This window comes from Heloderma suspectum, chromosome 11 (genome assembly GCF_057233095.1).
Source record: "Heloderma suspectum isolate Gila_16-S chromosome 11, 16-S_ref, whole genome shotgun sequence".
Classification (NCBI taxonomy): domain Eukaryota; kingdom Metazoa; phylum Chordata; class Lepidosauria; order Squamata; family Helodermatidae; genus Heloderma; species Heloderma suspectum.
Window position 1 is genome coordinate 31,939,163 of NC_139468.1, and position 22,846 is coordinate 31,962,008.

At 45.9% G+C, this 22,846-nt stretch overlaps 1 protein-coding gene across 1 annotated transcript in view; it reads left to right on the forward strand.

Annotated features, from left to right (window-relative positions):
* Positions 1–22,846, forward strand: part of PCSK6 (proprotein convertase subtilisin/kexin type 6) — a 117,921-nt gene that overhangs the window by 80,118 nt on the left and 14,957 nt on the right. The window contains exons 13-17 of the mRNA XM_084817382.1: positions 5,514–5,650; positions 8,813–8,992; positions 13,190–13,292; positions 16,036–16,232; positions 16,919–17,006. Of these exons, the coding sequence (XP_084673508.1) occupies positions 5,514–5,650; positions 8,813–8,992; positions 13,190–13,292; positions 16,036–16,232; positions 16,919–17,006 (705 nt within the window). The remainder of the gene's footprint in view (positions 1–5,513; positions 5,651–8,812; positions 8,993–13,189; positions 13,293–16,035; positions 16,233–16,918; positions 17,007–22,846) is intronic.

The window sequence follows — 22,846 nt, forward strand, 5'->3', positions numbered from 1 at the left end:
GTGTAGTGCCTAGAGTGTTGGACCGGCAGGCGGGAGATCCAGGTTCTAGTCCCCACTTGGCCATGGAAGCCCACTGGGTGACTTTGGGCCAGTCACAGACTCTCAGCGCAACCTACCTCACAGGGTTGTTGTTGTGAGGATAAAATGGAGAGGAGGAGGAGGATTATGTATGCCACCTCGGGTTCCTTAAGGAGGAAAAATGGTGGGATATAACTGTAATTAATTAATTACCTACCCACCCACCCACCCTGGGCCTGTAACAGCTCCCTATGCAGCCTCCCTGAAGTAAAGCAAGACACATTGACAAGGCTCAGAGCTCAACTGAGCACGTACAGCCAGTGCAGTGTAGTGGTTAGAGTGTTGGACTGGGACTCAGAAGATCTGGACATGAAGCTCACTGGGTGATTTTGGGGAAGTCACCGACTCTCGGCCTAACCTGCCTCGCGGGGTTCTTGTGCAGATAAAATGGAGAGGAGGATCATGTAAGCTGCCTTGGGTTCCTTGCAAGAGGGAAAAAGGCGGGATATAAATGAAATAAAAAATAAAATAAATAGCAAAGCAGCTCTGCTGTGTGCCCATGCCGTGCCCCTAGCCAGGTGTCTGCAAGGATTTCAAGTGGCTTGGAGTCCGGTGCTCTAGTGGTGCTGGGCGCCTTCCAGCGGCATCTCTGTCTTCGCTGCCATGAGTGTCCACTGAGGGTGATGGGCTTTGGGTGAGTGAAGATGTGATGGGGCTCCGGATGCTGGCTCCGCATTTATTTCTCTAAAGCCAGGGCTTCAGTTAGGTTTAGATTCTCCTCTTCTGGATGGCCTCAGGCTGGACCTCTGGTCAGCTTGGGGTCTGTGGGATCTCTGAGGCAGGGGTGTCCCACGGGATCTCAGAAGCCCACCTCCAAGGAGGTTAATTCAGCATCAGGATCTCTGTCTGAAGTATCCAAAGTCTGGGATGCAATGGGGAGAAGGGAGACAAGCCCCAAGAGGATGTCTAAGGAATCATAGAATCATAGAATAGTAGGGTTGGAAGGGACCTACAAGGCCATTGAGTCCAACCTCCTGCTCAGTGCAGGAATCCAAGTCAGAGCATCCCTGACAGATGGCTGTCCAGCCTCATCTTGAATGCCTCCAGTGTGGGAGAGCCCACCACCTCCCTAGGTCATCGGTTCCATTGTCGTATTGCTCTAACAGTCAGGAAATTTTTCCTGATGTTCAGCCGGAATCTGGCTTCCTGTCACTTGAGCCCATGATTCCGTGTCCTGCACTCTGGGATGATCGAGAAGAGATCCTGGCTTTCCTCTCTGTGACAACCTTTCAAGTCCTTGAAGAACGCTATCCTATCTCCCCTCAGTCTTCTCAAGGCTAAACATGCCCAGTTCTGTCAGTCTCTCTTCATAGGGCTTTGTCTCCAGTCCCCTGATCATCTTTGTTGCCCTCCTCTGAACCCTCTCCAGTTTGTCTGCATCCTTCTTAAAGTGTGATGCCCAGAACTGGACACAGTACTCCAGATGAGGCCTAACCAGTGCTGAGTAGAGGGGAACTAGTACTTCCTGGGATTTGGAGGATGTTTCTTGTTAACATAGGAATGTAGGAACATAGGAAGTTGCTTTATTCTGAGTTCAGACCATTGATCCATCTAGCTGAGTACTGTCAACACTGACTGACAATTAAAAAAAACAGACTGGCAAAGTTCTTGAGTTTCGGGAACTGACCCGCCACTCAGCTCGCAAATGCAAGCTGAATCTAGGGCGCCGGAGTGATCCGTCGGGCCCCAAAAGGGCTGGATTTCCCCATGACAGCCATCCTTACTGGAGGGTGCTGGGAGTTGCCTGTGCCAGGGAAAGCGGCTGCTCCCCCCACCCCATCCCCCCGGTTGGGCGAGTGTCCTACTTAGCCCAGCTGCCTCCTTCCCACAATGGTGGAAAGAGACGTGGTGGGCAAAGTGGCTGAGTCCCCTTTGCTCCTCTGTCAGAGACGCAAAGAGAATTTAGCCGCTTCTCCTTTGCATACCATGGGGCTTCCCTAACTGGGAAAGCCCGTGTGCAGCAAAGCCATGTCCCTGGCCCAAGCACTGGGTAGAAGATCCACACAGGTGACAGGGTGGCAGGAGCAGGGAGCAGCTGAGTAGCGCTGGGAGTGCACATGCATGCATTAGAGCGGAAATGAATGTCATACGGCCTGCGGAAGGCTGGAGGGGTGGGGGTCATCGAGCCTTACGTCCAAGACTAGTTCTGCACCCTTGACCTAAGCCATCACATCGACATCCTGAGAGGGCACGAGGATCAGCAGGGGGAGGCATTTGAGATCCTTCCTGGTATCTCCCCCCAGATGAAAATTCTGCAGCTATCTAAATTGGGCCAAGCAGCAGCATGCCACGAACTCTTCCCAGTCAGTGTTGTATGAGCGTTTGCAGGGGCAGTGGCAATAAGGAGTCTGTATGTGGAGGAGGAGGCCAGGTGGCTGCAGGGAGACAGGTAAAGCAGAAGCAGAGAGCCGTAAGGGAACCAGAGAGATGGGAACCAAGAAGGGATTCCCTGCGGCCTCTGGAGGACAAGAGTGGAATTGGTACTGCCTCTTCTCCAGCCTGAGGCTCTGGGGAGAGAAAGCCATGGAGGGGTCCTTTTGCAGTTCTCTGTTGGCTCCAGCTCCTCCCCTCTCCCCACAGGAGGGCAGTGTATTGAGGCCCTGGTTACACATTATGTCCACACTATTCATTGTGGTCGTAGCTTGCCACTGAAATTCAATGACGCTCGACAAACGGCTGTAGTACATTTTGTGATTCCTGTTTTCTTCTCCAACCATGTGTGTCTTGCATAAACATGCTATTTTCTTCTTACTTTCCTCGAATTCCTGTCTGGTGATTTGGAAGCCAGAGATCCAGTGGAAAATAATGTCTTGCAGGGAATTGCAACCCCCTCTTCCAGCTGTGACTTCATGCACTGTGAACATGAACAGGAGGTCTTTATTGTCCTTTTGGATTTTCTTTGTAAAGAAGCTGGCAGACTGCAAGTCAGGGTCTGCTAATCCAAAAAGGCAGCCAGTGCTCTCTTGATACAAGCTACTATATGGCAGAGTTAAATATTCTGGGCTGCATGTTTGGAAAAAGCGGTTGAGTACAGTTGGGAGTGCATATGTGTGCACTAGAGCTGAAATGAATGTCCTCCATTTTTCCTCCCACCTCCCAGAATGCTTCACCTCCGAATTTTGATAGCAGATGTATGCCAGTTGATCCGTGGGAGTGCAGATGTTCAAACATTTACTATTCATTGTCTGTATTTAATGCCCAGGCAGTGGCGGATTGAAATTCTGGAATTCCATTCCGGGATCAAATTTTGGCATCAAAATCCAAAGTCTGTAATCTGAAAACTTGTTGGATTTGTAACTTTTTCAGACCTCTAGTACCGTGTGCATGTGCATGTCTGGAAATAGAGGCTTATTTTTAAACATTCCTTGGTTCAGGACAGGAATACGAGAGACACCTTTGAAGAATCATGGCTGGGTATGAGACTAGGGCATGAATTTGGTAGCAAATGCCAGACACACAGTTGTGACTCATTCCTATCGGTGTACAAATACACACTGAACCAGTCAGAGGCAAAGCACACACATCGATCAGCTTGTTTTTTCTCTTATTGATCTTCTGTGAGCCATATCCCCTGAAGAAGAGCATTCTGCTTGAAATCTGTTGGAAGCTGGAATTACTTCAATAAATCCTTGTACCCATAGGTGCTACTTCTCCTAGCATGGCTGTCCAGTTGCTGCAATGTGGGTCAGGGCAAGAGTTGAAACCTAGAAAGTCAAAGAATGTACCCAGAAGCAGAATACTGGATGGTTATGGCCATTACTGATGCCCCTCCAAGCGGGACACTGAAAGCGTATGACATCGGTAGTGCCTTTAACCTTCTACAGAAGGGCTGGGCAAATTCTGGGGATGGGGGGCTTCATTTACTCTGACCAGGGGCCCCACACTACCACTCTCAAAATTGCCCCCTCTGCTGAATTTGCTGTGGCAGTAGCAGCACGCCCCCCCCCCCAATTTTAGAAGGAAACCAAGCGTGCGCACCTTTTTTACAAGCAGAATCATGGTCTCGTGAGGCTTCTGGCAGTATGATTCTTCTTCCAAACGAGGCCTTGTTTTCTTCCAAAATTGTTGCTTTTTTGTGTGTGCTGCTGCCATCATGGCAATAGCAACTAATTCAATGGTAGCAGCTCCCCCCACCCCATAAAAAGGCTGGGGAGGGGCTGCATGCGGCTCACGGACCACATATTGCCCACCCCTGCTCTACAGGCAAGAATTAGAAAGTCGGAGATGCTGTCAGAAAGCAAAGAAGTCAGAGGGTGATGATGATGATATGGGATTGGTTTGCACTCCCCATGTAATTGAGCCCTTTGGGCAGCACATAAGCTCTGCTAGGTGAACCGGTTTTAGGACAAATCATGTCATATTAAAAGTCCATAGTGGTATGAACTATCAACATTTCCTAGTACTAGCTGTTTTCTTGTGATCCTTTGAAGAAAGGTTTAGCTTTTTTTTTTACTAAACTTACAAGCTATAAAATATTAAAAGGATACTCAGCAGATAAATACATTGAAAGATGGTGTTTATTTATAAATAATTGGAGCATAAAGTATTGTGAGAATATACAACCAAGTTTTTCATCATATGAATAGTTGTACATGTTTCAATATATATCAGGCAATATGTGTATATAAATCTTTGGAGTTTGCTTATTTGATGAGATGAATTATTTCCCATTGCATGTTTATATTTATATTTTCATCATCATCATTATTTTTATCGAACTACAAGTACCACAGAGACGTGCTCTTGTCAGCAAGTGGTGTTTGAGTAGCGTAAGTGAAAGCTAAATGCGTGTATTTCCTTGTCTCTTGACATTTGCAAGGCTCTTCCATAAGTCTTATTCAGGAGGAGTCACTTGATCCTCTGCTTTTCTGTACTTTTTAGTTTTTCAGTCGCTGCTGATACGTAGAACACAGGAAATGTAGGGGTGCTTCTGCTGGTCAGATGACATCTGTCCTGTGAGGTATTTCTGAGAGCCACTGGTTTTAGGATGCAAAGTGTCCCCACCCCCCACCCGCCAATGCATTTTACAACAGGGGTATGGGGAAAGGTCCTATGAGGAAAGGTTGAAGGAACTGGGGATTTTTAGCCTGGAGAAGAGAAGACTGAAGGGGGACATGATAGCACTGTTCAAAGACCTGAAGAGCCATCACACAGAAGAGGACAAATACTTGTTCTCTGCTAACCCAGAGGGCAGGACTAGATTTTAATGGTCTTCAGGTACAGGAGCAAAGATTTTGGTTGAACAGTAGGAGAAACTTCTTGATGGTAACAGCAGCTCAAAAATGGAAGCAGCTACCGGCGGCGGGGGGGGGGGGGCGCTCTCTCTCACTGCTTCAGGCAGCAGTTGGGCTAGATAGCCAAGAAGGCCTCCGCCAACTCTGTGATGGCAAAAATCGCCTCGGTGTGACCTCTTCATGTTGCCATCCCATTAACAGACAACATGACGATTCTAGTGAAGGTTTTAAACACTGGGAATTCATGACCGTCCACTGCTGGGGAGAAAGGGCAGCTGGAGAATGGATACTGGAGATCCAGGATAAGCCGTATCATGTCCGAAACCCAGAGATGCAAGGTAAGTGCCTGTGGATTGAGTTGTGCCTTACTGCGGGAGGTACAGTTTTAAACCTTACAGGGAGATTTCTGCAGGTTGCTTCCAGTTGTAGCAGCAACTGTAACATGCTGAAAGCTGCTTTCGAAGTGCCTAATTAATGTTTGGCCCCTTTCTTACTATGCACTGAATGAAGTCAATGGGAACTTCATCACTGGATCCTGTGGAGTTTGGATTCCACATAGGGGCCCTGCTCCAGCAAGAGAGACCTGTGCATGGGAAGCAGTCTTCCCCATGCAGAGCCTTTGGAGGTGCAAGCATATTTCTATATCTGCACTGCGATGCTCATCGGGGTCCCCATAGGACTGGCTGGATGCATCTTTTCATGGACGCAAAAGTGTGGGTTCCCATCAGGGACCATCAGTTGTTCCACCTGACCCAGCATTGAATTGGGATCAGAGACTGGATATATTGAGCATTGTGCAATATGGGTGGGCGTAGTCGTGGGCAGAAAAGTGTTTCCAAATGGTTTTTCTTTTTCCTGTTTTCCAAATGTGGAATTCCTAATGCCTTGCCAGCAACTGTGACAGGTGATCATCCAAGGAACTCCCTTCTCTCCCATCCCCAGCCATCAGATTTTGAAAATCAACAAATAAAATAAATGGTTCCCTTGTACGTAACTGCAGTGAACAAGATTTTGAATGTGTAGTGCTATCTTTAAAAAAATGTACTGATCACACTGTTTTGAGTTCTGAACAGGGCTGTTGTGTATGTTGCAAAAATGGCACAGATCTGTTCCCTTCACTCCTTACTAAAGTTTGTAGTCCTACAGAGCGATAACATTTGATACTGTGTTTGTGCTTGGGATGTAGGCCTCTTCGTTCCTCATGAGTCTTCCCTTCTACCCTCTCCTAGATTTCTGGCCCCTTGTCTGCCTGCCTCCCTCCCTCCCCATCAGAATCATGAATGGTGTTCAGAAAGTTTTTCCCCCCTGTTAATACAAGAGAGGACAGTGTTCTCTGAAACTCTGTCTCTTGGCTCTAGTTTGGGCAGGAGGCAAAACAGGATTAAATACCTCTGATACAAATGCCATTAAAAGGCCTCAAGATAACTTTAAATACTGAATAACAGATGGTGGGGCTCTGTGCCTTTCCAACAGAGCAAAAGGATTAGGTTAGAGTTTTTCTTGATGTGATTCTGGTCTGTATTTACTTCACTGTGTTTGGCAGTGGAGTGAATGGGCACAGTTCTCCCAAATGTTGAACTTTGCTGTTGCTTTTGAATGAGGCCCTCACAGTTAACATCTAGTTACAACTTAGCTTTGCTGAAGGGCCGAGAACATTCAGGTAATTGGAAACACAAATAAGTGGCAATGCTGCAGCGGTTAATGTGGGGTTCACGAGGAGGGATGGCAAATTTGAACAAGTGGGAGAGTTGGAAAGAAACTCGCTGTGGCTTTTAAATACAGATGTATAGTCCATACCCTCTGCATGACAACATTTTGGGGAGCCATAACATAGACTTAATGGATTTATTGCTTTAAAGTAGAAATTAATCTTATACTAAGAACATTAAAACTCTGCACTCCATAAATATGTTGTAAACCAGTACAACAAACGCATGTTTAAGCTGCATAGACATTCTAAATATGCACACTTTGGTTGGAACTCTGATATTTAAATTTTGTAGATGGGGAATATGGTTCCATGTGAAGGAACATTGGGGCAGCAGGTGGAGAGAGATGGATAAGTGGATGGCAATAGGGGTATGTGATGGGAAGCCGTGATGGGGAGGAGTCATGTAGGACCCCCAAACCACATTCCTGCCAACCAGAAACTGGGAGGCAGCGTGCATGAGCATGTGTGTGTGTTTCAAACATACTTCAGTGAATATGAGGACCAGATGCTTGCTTCTAGGAGCGACAGGGGCATCTTAATCAGCACTGTAGCCATTTGGCAACCATACACTTAGTGTAGGTGCTGATTTAGATATCTCCACCCACCTCCTCCCAATGATTGCTAGTAAGGACTGGCTTTCCCCTCTCCTCTTGATCCCCCACAAGCTGGTGGGTAGTTCCTAGCAGAGGACTACCTCACCAGCTGCTGCTGCATTGTGTGTGTGTGTGTGTGTGTTTCTGACTACCTCCCAACATACATTCACCAAAGAAAATTGGTATAAATCCCTGCAAACAGATTCCTTTTCGTGCCCTTCTTGGAACTCTTTAGAGCAAATTCGTTCTGTGCTCTGGTGGATTACTTCTGAAGCTGTTTTTTTAAAACCCTCAAAACCAGCCCCAATCCCAAGCTACAGGGGCAAAATCCTATTGGAAGGGTACCCATTATGCTTCCTTGAAACTTTTAATCAGGTTGATTTGTAACTAATAGAGCTTTAAAAAAAACTCTTGAGAAAAGAACCTTGGAGTAAAAACCCAAGGAATTGTGCAAATTAGCAAATCTTAAACTCCCACCTGGGAATGAGCAGGATTCAGTGCTTCTGCTTTGAATGAAGTGTATTGAATACTTGAGTAACTGGCCTTTTTGAGCATCATTAAGCTGCGATCTGAAATACGCATTTTTACAAGCTTTCCAACGCAGCTTGTTTCAGGAACAATGTACACAAAAATGTGGATAGTAGGGAAATATGTGCACAAAATGTGTATATTTGAAAAAAGTGTGAACAAAACAGCAATTTAGCAATGTAAGGTACTGGGGGGAAAATACATAGATTTAGAAATGTGTACATTATGAAAAATGCAAACAAAAAAGTATGAATTTCAGGACAGATTTTTAAAAAAAGGAATCACAAGCTTGTGTGGAACAAGCTTGACCTCAAAAAAGCGACAATCTCTGCAAGAGAGAGAGAGAGACAGATATGTCCGTCCTTAGTCTGAAGGGGTACATTCCACCATTTTGGATCTCTGTCACTCATTTCAGGGCATATATAGATGGGGCCTTAAAAGCTGAAGAAAAAGCTACCAAAGAGTGGTAGTTTTTCCTGCCCCTCTATACATCGTAAATCCTTACACTTTCTTCAGTATTTCAAAAGGTCACCTATATGTACATTTTGGTAATTTGCACACTTATTTAATTTGAATCAACAGATTAATCCATTACAGTAGATGATAGATCAACTAAAATTATTATTGTTGGACAGACTTAATATTGATGGATTCTTAACATTTTACAGGGAAGTTAAAAGAATGGAGTCTCATTTTATATGGAACATCTGAGCCCCCATACTCCAATTTCAGCTCCCATCACTCCAGGTCAAGGATGCTGGAGATGCCGTCATCTGACATGGAACCCTCCAAAGTTGCTTTCTTCCAAACTCAGATGGAGATGCTGGAGGATGAAGAGGAATACACAGGTAAAGTGCCCAAAGCCCCACCCCCCTCTGGCTCATAGCGCTACAAATAAAAAGACATTGCAAAGCTATTCTGCCTTTTTCTCTTAACCAGATTTTGGTGGAAGTAAAAAAAGGCAGAAGTGGTAGGACAACACAGGAGGGTTACAAGTGGAGGACACTGCTGTCTGAACCCCTTGAAAATTCCATGAATGAGGCAGGGTGATTACAGAATAAAAGCCTCATCTGGAAGCAACCCCCCCTTCTTTCCAAACCCTGCTTCCTTGCCTGAATAAGCACAGCTGTTTCTTTTTCCTCCTTGGAAAAAACAGAAAAGACCACTTTGCAATCCATTAACACAAAAAAATCTTTAGCCCTCTCTTGCCAAGACCCCTGCAAGTGTGAGGACTGGAGATGCTGTTCCATTGACTTCCAATAAATTGTCCCTATTAAAAACCAGCACAGGATTTTACATGTTCTCCGTTAGGAGTGATAATAAAAATTTAGATAAAATAAGAATCTGTTCAGATTCCTAATAATCTTGGCTTTAGTTAAAACATCAACAGCAACAAAAAAGGGAAATTTCCAGCCCTTATGGGGCTGTGCAGATATGCTTGAAAGGGTGTGGAAAATGCCTTTTGAATTACAGAAGTGCCTGAAAGAGATTTCTACTAGGCAGGGGGTGGGACTGCAGAAGTGCACACCACTGCTTTCCTCTCCTTGTGACTGGCAGAAAATAAAATTTAAAAAAAAATTATGCAAAACAGTACAAATGGCCAAATGAATTATGCAAAAATAGAACAATAATGCAAATGCGCTTAATTCGAATAACATCTATAGAGCACAGAATTTACAGCGGGGGGTGGTGGTGGTTGACTGAATAATTTTTAGGGTCCTTTGCAATACATTTTTCTTTTCTTCCAGAGTGGCGTACGCACACACAAAAACACTATCCTATGAATGATGGGGATATAATAGCATCATGTAGTAGAGCATTCTCATTTCATGACACAATCGTACCAGTGGTTTCCACATTGTATGCTAGTTTGCATTAACGTAGCACAAGAATGGCTGAAGTGTCCTTGAAAAATTATGCCACTGTGTCTGTGTGGGACATGTCCATCCCTACATGCCCTTCTGAGAGGAGAGACCCCGTGCAGCACTGATCACCACTCTCTCTGCTAGCATATCAGCAGTGCCATCATCTTGAAGGAAAGAGTAAAAAAAAAAGAGCACAGCTGACTTGTGCTCCTTGGGGAAGCTTGGAAGCATCACCATTACCCAGAAGGCACAACACCAGCCCTGTGCCCTGACTAGCTGGGCAAAGCCCAGATAATTGCTGTTAAAGCAAGGAACTTTTCTGTAGTCATACCTGATCTTTGGAGCTCTCTACTCAGGGAAGCTGGCCTGGCCACTTCCCTCCTGCCCTTCAGAAGACTAGCCAAAAGCATTTCAGTTTCAGAGAGGCTGATACAGCATTGATCCCTCCTCCCTCTCTGCCAATATATGGATAGTGACATCATCCCAAGGTGGGGTAGAGGGTAAGCATTCACAGGAGTTGTCTCATGCATCCCTGCACTACAGATCAACAGGTGTGGGGGAATCCCAGATGCATCACCCTTGCCCAGAAAGCACCGTCCCATCCTTAAGCCCTGACTGGCTGGGCAAATGAATGGGCAGGATGCCCAGGAGGCAATATTAACTAGGCTACCCTGTCGTTGTAGAAAAGACCCTTGCTGTTTACTCCCGGATCTGATTTTGTGTGTCTGTCCTAACTATAGATATATTTACATAGATATATCTTTCTGAGTATAAGACTGAAGTTTTCTCCAGTTCGAATCTAGAAAGAAACAGTGCCTCAGGTATCAAAAGTTTTTTGGGAAATGCCATGTTGTACTAATGAAGGGGTGAGCAACTTATGTCCCTCCAGATGTTTTGGCCTACAACTCCCATAATCTCTCACCGTTGGCTAAACGGCTAGCTGATGGAAGTTGTAGGCCAAAACATCTGGAGGGACACAAGTTGCCCACCCCTGCGCTAATGCCTTGTAACAGCCGCCTCCTTAGGACAATTAAATTGACAAATGGCATAGCCATGTCAAGACCTTTTACTGACTTGTATACTTTACTTCAGGCCTTGCAATGCTAACCCTCATAAAGTGATGAGCGAGAAATGTGAGGCACTGTCAGCTTGGCTGATATCCTGTGTACTAATATTATGGCTGTGAGATAAATGTTAGGTTCTGTTTTCAACAAGCATGACTCTTGGTTTATACAACCTCTTCCTGTGAGCTGACAATGTTGAGAATTTCAGGAGTAGGTGAATGTGTTTTCTTGGATGGGGCCCGAGCCTACTTTTCCCGTTAAAAGCTGTCGCAGATGCAGCTTTGTTGTCCTTCCAAACTCTTTCCATCACTGTTATTAAATTATTCACACAGTAATTTCCTGTGGAGTTTGGAGTCTTTTTCCAGGTGGTCTCATAAATGTTGGAGAAACCCAAAAAATGTAGATTCATACACAACTTGCTCTGAAAACCATCCAAAAGTCGGAGCTCTGTGATTTGCCTGACCCACAGGTTTGCCTGCTTATTAGTGTAAATCTGTGATCTGTCACACAATTTGGCATGAGAATCTTGGCTTTCCTTAAGCAAGTTTCTGGTCCTCATGCTTGCCAACTAATTACTTTGGAGGCATACAGTCAATATCTAGAAGGAGGCTTAAAAACAACAGGAGACCTTGAATGGACTTGCAGGACTCAAGTGTTGGGCTAGTAGCGCGTAGAACCTTGGTATGCAGAGCCACTCCATGCAGGTAACAAAGCCAAGCCAGGATGCTCCTACACTTGAGTGTGTGTGTATCGACGCAAATGAAAGCTGGATCCCAAGCAATATTTTAAGACCTTAAAACAAGTGCTCCATTGTTCTGGTTAGTAGATGTACAAAATACATCAGTGTAGTCTATGTACCAGCTCTTCCTGAAGATGTAAGCCCGAGTCTGGGATGTACCACTTCCATCTGCAGGTGGGAGTTCCCATGGCCAAATGCTCCTTCATTAAATATATTCCTGATCATACCAGGCAGAGAGCCCTAGCCTCTAGCCTTCTTCCTGACATGCTAGTTCTGCATCTGGAACATGTTTTTTGTATGGAGGAACATCCAGTCATGGGGCCTCTGACCTGCAGGCTAAAGTGGTACATCCCAGACACAGATTTACAACCTTAGGAAGAACCAGGCTGTAGACCAGTTTGGAGAACCTAGCCAGTTTTGAGCTCCTACTGCCAAGTGTACACTGACCAAGGCCCCACCTACATGAGCCATTTACTCCATGACTGCTGCAGTCCAAGGATCTTCAGGACATACGACGCAGTCGCCACTTCACAGCAAAATTGTGGTTTTCACAGGGAAAATGCAGATTTCCACCGAGGTGTTTTGCTGAGATTCTTTAGCTTGCTGCTGGTTTACCGCAGTTGCTGAGCTGTCTGTCCCTTCCTTTAACTGAATTTGTGGAGGGCATGGGGTAGGTATGCTTAGTGATTGTGTCAGACAGATCCATTTTGGAATGATGGGTACACACGTACCTCTCACATGTGAACCATCGCATCATCGCAAGAGTGTGGGGCTGGAGGACTCCTGCTGTGATTGTGTACAACAGTTGGCATGGTAACGAAGGAGCAGACTACCCACATCTTACCAAAGAGGAATGGACAGACACAAAAGAACCCCTAAGATACAAAACAGCCACTAAAACCCAAAATGTCACACCCTCATCCTCACGTGGCTGTGCAGCTGCACATTTAAATACAATGGTAAAAAAAAGAAAAGAAAAAAGAACAGCATGACTACCAGAGTTTACTTCGCTTTAACGGCCACATGTCAGGGCATAGCAGATTTTTCCGATGGAGAAGTTCACGGTAAATCATGCATGTAACAAGCAGAAGCTAATTTGCTGCTGCAATGCTGCGCCATTACAACGGACTGAACGTTGAAAGTGGGGTCATGTAGACGGGCCCCCAAACAGACCTGCTGGGTTTTGTCTCTCATTATGATTTCAGTCACATTTTTTGAGGGGGTGACGAGGAAGAGTCAGAGCAAAGTATTTCCAGTTTTATTTTCATACCAGTATATGGTGCACTGATAGAATATGAGCAGTGGATACAATTTTGTGGGTTGGGCTAGGAAGAGTTTTATATCTCTTCTTTCAGCAGAACTGTCTGTCTCTCTAAGGTCCGTGTCATACAGAATGTGGCGACCAAGGATGTGATGGTCCCAATGCTGATCAGTGCCTGAACTGTTTCCATTACAGCCTCGGAAGCCTTAAAACTGGCAGGTAATCTGTGGCAGTACCAGGAAAAAAATGGGGGGGGGGTACAGAAAGGGTACAATTGATTTCTGGGGCAGGCGGATCAAGTTAATCCCACACATTAGTTTTCTGAAGCAGGAATTACATTATGTTTTATATTAACACTCCCAATTTTCGTTCAATCCTATACATATTTTCTATCAAACAAATCCTATTAATTGCAGGAGGGGGAGCGCTTACAAGTAAGGATGCATAGGACTGAAGCCTTATTTTAATTTTCCAGTTTATGATTTAGTTACGATTCGTTTACGAAAAGTGCCTTTCCTTTAGGTAACGACGGGTCCTTTGAAGTGGGGGGTGGGGGGCAGGTGAAGGTGTGAGCTACTTATCTGGGTAGACGCTTGTTCCCCTTGCTGCACACACACTATGCAGCTAATGTGGCTGCTGTCGCCATGCAGTTTATGGGATAGCTGTGGTGGAAGAGCGGGGCGTGTCCTCAGCCTCCCCTTCAATCTTATCATCCTTCTAGCAGGAAAGATTTCCATGTCTCTCACCCCTGTTGTAAGTTTGTAAGGTTTTGTGGGGGGTGTCGATGTCCCCGAGCCGTAACAGGATCAGAGCTACAAGGTCAAAGGGTGCAAGTCATCAGCCAGGATGGCAGGGAGGCTGACAAGCAGAGACTGTTACTGCACAGACAAGGTCAGAATCAGCCAGTTGGCCAGGCAAAGATCTCAACTCCTCTGGAAGCATTTATAGCTTGGCCAGGTGAGGGAAGACCAGTGGGGGGCCAGAAGAGGAGGGGATGAACCCTATAGAGGACTGGGAGAACAAAGGTGGGGTGGGAATGAAATGAAAGGGGGATTTAAAAGTCTGTGCACACACCTCTCCAGATCAGGTTCATGTGATTAATAGGCTTGTACATGTGCAAGTGATATTGGATTAGGAGCCATGCATACCAACAGGTGGTGTGTGTAATTCCTGGGGCTAGATTGTCACATCCTGCACTGGGTGCTTCTGCATAAGTCAAGGCTCAAGCTCACTGCAGGTCTTGAAGTGGTGAGGAATTCCAGGCTGGGATTCAGCCAAGCATTCTGACCAACTTCAGTCAAAGAAGGGAACCTTCAGAGAGACCAGCCACACCAGGCAAGGAAGTTTCCATGCAACAATAGGCCACAGAGAGTCTGAACACTGAATTTAACACTGCTCCTTCTGCTAGCCGTCTGCTCGCAAACGAGAAGCGGTCCGTAGCAAATCTGAGGGGAAAGTTAACTGCGGCCCAAGCATTATCTCTTAGGCGTCCCACGTTGTGGCCATCGTATGAACATGTAAAGCTGCATCATTCATTCATTCACTTCACAAAAATTACAGTACGAAATACATAACATAAAATCTTTAACATACAATTAAAAAAACAGTTAAAAAGCTAAAACAAATGTTACAATAAAATTTTGGGACATGATAAAACACAGACATTTACAAGCCTCATTGTATGCCATCAGATGCCTGGGAGTAGAGTCAAACCCTTGGTCCATCTACCCCAGTGCTGTCTTTTTGGCTGGCAGCAGCTCTCTAGGTTCCTAGGTAGGGTGGTGTCTTTCTAGAGATGCAAGCTGGAGAGCCTTTTGAATTGGAAGGGGTGAAGCTGGGACTTTCTGCGTGCAGATCATACATACGTTCCACCACTGAGCTGTTCTCCCCCTTGAAGCATTCCTTTCTCAGTGTTTGAAAGTTCCAGCAAAGGACCGAACAAGATTTTTATTGGTGTGAGGGTGAGGCTTCAGCGCCTTTCCCCGCACAGAAGTGGAAGGAAATATGCAAAACGTGCATGTCCACACTTGTATCCTGCCCAAGGCACTCTGAGATGCGTACCTGGGCATTATCCCATTTCCCAAAACCGTGTTAGAGAGGTTAAGCAGAGAACACAGGACTGATCCAAGGTCACTCACTGAAGTCCATGACTGAGTGAGGATTTGAACCTGGGGCTTCCTGGTCTAAAACTATACACTGGCGTTCAGCGGAGGGTAGGTTGTTATAATGTATTTTAATTTGATGTAGGATCATTTGGTTGTGCGCGCTCTCTCTCTCTCTCTCTCTCTCTCTCTCTCTCTATATATATATATATATATATATATATATATAATATTTATATCCCGCCTTTTTTCCTGCAAGGAACCTAACACGGTTTACATAATCCTCCTCTTCTCCAGGTTATCCTCACAACAACCCTGTGAGGTAGGTTAGACCGAGAGTCAGTGACTGGCCTAAAATCACCCAATGAGCTTCATGGCTGAGTGGGGACTTGGAACCCAGGTCTCCTGAGTCCTAATCCAACACTGCAACCACTACACCTCACTGTCTTAACAACACTGTTGTTGTTTTTAAGCTAGGAGCTCCACAACCCTGGGTGGGCAATGCCATTCTCACCTACTCTCCGTAAAGCAACAAGGGCTGTCCCTGAGTCAAGTGTTGGCAAAGCCATGTGTAAATGATAGATTCCTTCCATATATACCTCTGCAGACACCCTCAGATCACCTCCGAAGGCCCTTTTCCAGGTGCCCCTGCCAAATGTGGTGAGGCAGGTGGCTACTAAAGAGAAGGCCTTTTCAGTGGTGGCACCCCATTTGTGGAAAGCTCTCATCAGAGAGGCTCATCTGGCGCCTACATTGTGGTCTTTTCTGCACCGAGTGAAAACCATTTTATTTTCCCAAGCTTTTTAATCCCTCTGTTCTAAAAACTGAACTAAACGGGAATGTTGTGGGCTCTTTTCCAGGAAGTGCGTGAATTCCTGTCCCCCTGGGTACTTTGGAGACAGTTTGCAGCGGAAATGCCGCAGGTGCTACAGGGGCTGTGAAGCATGCCTGGGCAGGAGCCAGAACTCATGCACGGCCTGCAGGCGTGGTTTCTACCTCCACCAAGACACGAATGCATGCGTGATGCTCTGTCCAGCTGGGTTTTACTCTGATGATGGTAAGGAAGGGAAATGCTTATCACTGACGGCTGTCAACCAATTTAAGGGTGTGTGTGTTTTGTTTAGCCAATTTCATCGCCTGCCTGCTAATTTCAAGTTATGCATATTGCCAAAGCCTCAGTGTAGGCATTTGAAAAATGTCGAGGAAGGATGAGAGAGCTTACAATGTCTTAAACAGGAAATACCATTCTTTTTCATTCTGTCTTACAGTAACACACTACAAGCAAAATGCCTCAAAAAATAAACTGTGCTCTTCATTTGTAGCTCCATCAATGAGCATTTGTCCTCGCCCATTAAAGTGGGACCCTAGTGATTAGCAAGGGTAGCTGTGGCCCAATGATCTACCAGTTACAGCTGATTCAGCATTGCAGCCCTACTCTAAGCTGTAGTACAATAACAAATGAGAATCTAGTTTTGAAGAAATGATAACCCATTTCAGGCTTGAAGTGAAGAATTAAAAATGATGTAACCAGATTGATTTTCTGCAAGATGTCGATTTAACCTCCCAGATTTGACAGCATGAAACTAGTTTAAAGTTGGTGAGGTTTTAAAATAAGCTTGTTCTTCTTCAGCATCGTTTTAATGATGTTGTTGTTATATCAGGTTTCTGACTGCAATAATCAGCGATAGTTCTTTCAGCCTTCTGTTTTTTTCCACTCCAACTACCTTCCCCCACTCCCAAAAGGTCAAAGACGTTGCCTCAAATGTCATCAGAACTGTAAGAAATGCATTGGGGAGATGGACAAATGTACGGTCTGCAAAGATGGATTCAGGTAAATTGCTGCTGGAAAAATAACAGATTTTCAGAATATTGTTGTAGCTATTCTACAGTGATGAACATTGACATTTTCAGATTAATAAGGAAAAGGGCCCAAAATGTTGGTGTGTACAGTTGAGTTCACAAGCAGGGCATGAAAGGAATAGCCCTTTCCAATTGGTTTGTCCCTGTTATTTGTTATGCAAGGGTATACTTCCCCGGAACACAGAAATTCTATTTAACCTGAACAGTGGGTTTCTCTTCTCCTTTTCCCCCAGCCCCACTGCATGAAACCTTGCATACCTGTACAGTCTCTTGTACTGGTATCTCTAAAATTTCAGGAGTGGTGTCTGTACTTGGTCATTCAGTTCACTGGGAACAGAAATAGTAGAGCTGGTGTAGTATAGTGGCTACAGGCCAAACGGGATGTGATGGTAAATGTATTTATTGAACATGTCTAGTTTTTTCTTCCTCTAAACAGCTGAGAGGAGGAAAGATCAGGATTTTGGGACCAGAGTATGTAATGAGGGGGGTTACCCTTTCCCCCTGCCACAGTCCTGATGAAGATCACACTCACATGGAAAAGCTAACAAAACAGGGCAAGCAGTATAGATCCGAGTGATACATCAATAATTTGTATGGAATCTGGGATTCCATAAAATATTTTGAAATATTTTCCTCAAACTCTGTATACATACACTTGCAATCAGTCTAATGTGTCTCCTAATTAATTTGGATTGATGTTGATTGTGTGTATCAAGTGTATCCCATGTTTGATTATCGTGTTATGTTTGATGTGATTAGATGTTATATCCTTTTGTTATTAATGTAACATTCAATATTTTTAAGCTGTTCTTAGCCCTGGGAGGGAAGCTTTCATGGGCACAAATGGAAGTTGCCCTCCCAGGGTTAATAACGATTTTGCCACGGGGGTGGGGTGTTCAGTGGGACCACTGTGGAGGGAAATGGTGTTCCCCACCCCCAACACCACAGTCCCAATCGGACCCCCCAGGAAAAATCTAGACACGTGCAATACAATCACTCATGTAACATCACTTTTAGATCAGGAAGCCCCTGGGTCAAGTCTTGGCTCTGCCATGAACCCAATAGTTGGCTTTCATTAAGACATAATCTCGTGGCCTCAGTCCCACATCTGCAATATGGGGATGATAAATGGCTTACAGAGTTGTTGTGAGGGTGACAGCAAGATAATAATGTATGTAAAGTGCTTTGTGTACTCTTAAGTGCTCTGTACATGCTACATTTATTATAAGTCATACTTACCTGTAGTCACCCATCAGTGGCCACTCCTGGTTCAAGTGGAGGTGGGGTCGGGGGGATTCTGCCTATTTTCAAGCTGCAGCCCTCCCTCCCGCCAACTCTCTTTGACCTATTAGTGACTTCTTCCCTAAGCATTCCATCTTCTGCTCCTTGCATCTTAAATTCAAATAACTTGCAACAGATATATTTGGAAAGGAGAGGTACAAGCGTCTTTCGGAGGGGGAAGAGCAAATAAATATGTTTACGTTGAACCTTATAAAACACACATTTTTTCTGCCCAGCCTCAGATGCCTCCTTCAGACCTGCCCAAGGCAGACTGTGCATCATGTACTGTACAGGTTATGATTCCAAACAAGCTGTGTTTACTTACTGCAAGGGCAGTTAACTGGGCTGGATCTGTACACTTCTAATTAGGGCATATCTAATATGTAGACCCGTTAATCTAACCGTGGAGATCCCTCCCTTAACTGTTTTGTTTTGAAACTGTGTTTGCCTAAGAGAACTGACTGAGGATCAATTGAAAACGATATTAGAAACTTTCCTAGAGTATCCCTAACTAATTAATCAAATGGCAAACTTTAAAAAAATACAGTGTGGTTTTACAGTATATAAAACAGCATCCCCCAACGGAATGTATGCTGTGAGGGGTGATGTAGGGGAAGTCTAACAGTTAGCAATTATTTATTTATTAGAAGATTTAGATTGAACAGTCTTCAAGGCAGCTTAAAATAAATGGTTCTCTCTCTCTCTCTCTCACACACACACACACACACACTCACACACTCCAAATCTACACTGTCCAGCAGTCTGTAGTCCCCTGGCCAATAGATAGGGCCAGAGTGTGCTTCCCTTCATCTCTGCAATCCCAGGACAATTATTGGAGAGCTATTCTGGTGAGGGGGAGCGGGGGGCACAGTTTGCAAGGAAGCAGGCTCCTGGCAGCTCCTCCTGCTTTGGCTGATGGATGGGGGGAGGCAGGTTTCGTTGCTATTGGGGGATGGGATATGTTGCCCCAGTCTTCAGGCTTATTTATTATTTATTTGTTTCTTTTAAAATGTGCATCTTGCCTTAGGATTCTAAGTATTTTAAAGCCACTCAGAAAGCAGTAGACTATTAACAACCACAGAAGTATGACATAAAACAGGAGGTGAAATTTGCAGATAAAACTTTTAAAACTCAAAAGCATCATCATCAGATAAAGCGCTATTGTTGTTGTTGTTCAGTCATTCAGTCGTGTCCGACTCTTTGTGACCCCATGGACCATAGCACGCCAGGCCTTCCTGTCCTCCGCTTTCTCCCGGAGTGTGCTCAAGTCCATATTCATTGCATCAGTGATGCTATCTAGCCATCTCATCCTCTGCCGTCCCCTTCTCCTTTTGCCTTCAGTCTTTCCCAGCATCAGGGTCTTTTCCAGTGAGTTTTCTCTTCGCATGAGGTGGCCAAAATATTTGAGCTTCAGCTTCAGTATCTGTCCTTCCAATGAGCACTCAGGGTTGATTTCCTTTAGGATTGACTGATTTGACCTCCTTGCAGTCCAGGGGACTCGTAAGAGTCTTCTCCAGCACCACAGTTCAAAAGGGAGGGCATCCTCCAGTCCATGGGCCTAATTCGGCTCGCAGAAGTAGTCCATGTGTCCCACAGAGGCCTGGACTCCCTCCATGGGCCCTGCCCACTCCCTTCCCCAAGTTCCACCATGGCCTGGAGGATACAAGGCTTTGTGAGGAGGTGGTGAGAGGAATCCCTGTGCCTTCTCCAGTCCAGCTGGAGAAGGCACAGGACAGGTAAACTTATTGGGAGAAAACTTTCATGTGTCAAAGCTGGTTCCCAGCAGATGTGCTAGGAGGATTATCCTCCTGACGCACCCATCAGGGACCATATGCTTCACCTGTCCTCTCCCCAATGAGAAAAGGCACAGGGCAGGCAAAGCAGCTATGCTGCACATGGGCCTTCTTTGATGGAAGAAGCCCCACATGCAGTTCATCTTTCTGATGCACCTGCTGGGGACCACATGACATCAGGGGATGTGGCCTCGCCCCTTTGACAGGACATCAGAGGGTGTGGCCTTGGCCCCTGATGTTACTTGTCCCGTGGAGGGCTGGGTGGGGAGGTCATCTGGCCCTCCACCCCATCTGGTTCCTTGCCCCTGCTTTAAATATTTTAAAAATATGTTCAGTGGTATATAAATCTAATAAATAAAGCTCTGCACCAGCTGGATGTGCCTGATCTCGTCTGATCTCGGAAGCTAAGCAGGGTCAGCCCTGGTTAGTACTTGGATGGGAGACCGCCTGGGAATCAGGCTTCCTGCTTTGAGCAGGGGGTTGGACTCGATGGTCTTGTAGGCCCCTCCCAACCTATGATTCTATGACCCCACCCTGTAATCCCAATTCAGCCAGGAATGCTCAACTCGGGGGCCCCTGCAGCAATCCTGTCTCCAAGTAGATTGCGTTCCTCCCAGCCCACCAAACAGTTGTTTGGCCAGGTGGAAGAAGCACAACCTCTCCCTGCTCCACCCCAGGAGAGAGAGCTTTGAAAAGCCAGGATCAGCTCATTTCTCCCTGATCTCAGCATGCAGGGAGAGGGGGTTTAAACCTCCCCATCCCTGTGCGCTGAGCTGTGGTGGGTGAAGACTGTGTGCATGTATGGCCCCCGACCCACTGCCTGTCACCGCATGCAGACCTCGGGAGCAAAAAGGTTGCCCACTCTTCTGACCTAGCCTATGATGGCAAGGACACTAGAAGAATGGCCTCCTGATGGCAAGTTTAACAATGGGACAGATCTTTATAGGAACAGGTGATCCTTTTGATGCCCAGCCCCCAAGCTAGCACTTACCCAGAAGGGGACAGGAGCCAAGGTACATTCCAACTGGCCAGTCCTAGTCAGTAATCTAGCTGCTTGTATTTTGAACGAATTGAAGTTTCCAAGCTGTCTTCAAAGGAAGCCCAGTGCACACCACGTTACGTAGTCTAATCAGGCAGCGTATGGGTGCCTGTAGCAAGGCTATCTTTGAACTAGCCTGCAGAGATGCAAATCAGGCAGTGGCCCACATAGGGAGATGGGGAATGCAGTGGAGGAGGGTGTCGTAGTGCTCGCCCCCTGCCAGGGGCTTCTAAATGCTTGAAACAGGTCCTGTGAAATGGGTGTGCAGCAGATGTGCCTGCTCATGGACATACTCTCCAGACTCATTAAATGCATTCATCTGTTAGTGGAAACCTCAAGCCACACCATTCTGTTTAGGTATTTCACTACTGACAAGGCTCGATGGCCCTACTTTCCAGAGAGCTGTGACTTCATGTGCACTTGCCCCTACATGAGACGACCAGTTTCAGTTGACTACGAATCTGTACATGATATGCTCTGGAGGGATGGCACACGCAAAACAAATCGCCGTCGGTCCCCACCTCTATGGTGCTTACAGTTGAGGGTTAGGCTGTACGGGGATACAAAAGGAAGGGAGAGTTGAGAGCTGCAACATAAAGAGAGGATGCTAGAGGCAAGGGACAACCCCACGTTTTTAAACTTTGAGAGAAATAATAAGCTTTCGGGGGTCCCCTCTCTCCAAGCATTCTTAAAGGGTCAGCAACTGGTGCCCCTTAAGCCGGATCTGAACACTGAAGCGGTGTTTCCTGGCCCCTCCTCCTTTGCCAGCTTGAGCAGCAAAAGATGGCCGAGAAAATGAAACGCCTCTGTCAATGCAACTTGTCAGTAGGTCTTTTGGGGTGGTGGAGCATTGGGCCTTGGCTCTCCACATCCCCCCCGCCCTTAAGAATATAAGAACTTAAGAAGAGCCATGCTGGATCAGACTGAGGGTCCATCTAGTCTAGCATTCTGTTCATACAGTGGCCAGCCAGCTGTTGACCAGGAAGCTCCAATCAGGGCATGAGCGCAACAGCACCCTCCCACTCACGTTCCCCGGCAACTGGTGTACATAGGCTCACCGCCTCTGGTACTGGAAGTAGCACATAGCCATCAAGACTAGTAGCCATTGATGGCCTTCTCCTCCAGGAATTTGTCCAACCCCCTTTTAAAGCCATCCAAATTGGTGGCCATCACTGCATCCTGTGGTAGCGAATTCCATAGTTTAACGATGCGCTGTGTGGAGAAGTCCTTCCTTTTATCTGTCCTGAATCTCCCACCAGTCAGCTTCATGGGATGACCCCACTGGGTTCTAGTATTTTGAGAGGGGGAGAAAAATGTCTCCCTATCCACATTCTCCACACCATGCATAATTTTGTAGACCTCTATCATGTCTCCCCTTACCCTCCTTTTCTCAAAATGGGCTCTTTTTAGCAAGATTGGTTGCTTTATCATTTCCCCTTTGGTTGCCTCCCCAGCAATAAAGCTCCAACTGTTTAGTTTGCTTTCAGAAGGAAAATGATGCATGGCAACTCCAAATGGATTTAGGAAGATGGGTCCTGCTGATACGTTTTCCTCCAGGAAAGAAGTGGAACTAAAAATGTCAAACACTAGAAGCTTTATCTGAACAATTTGTTCAGCAGGAACCCCAAGGCCACCTCAAGCACCTTTGTGGCCGTGTCACTTAGCTGCGGAGCTCCAGGCTTCCTCCCGTGATTCATT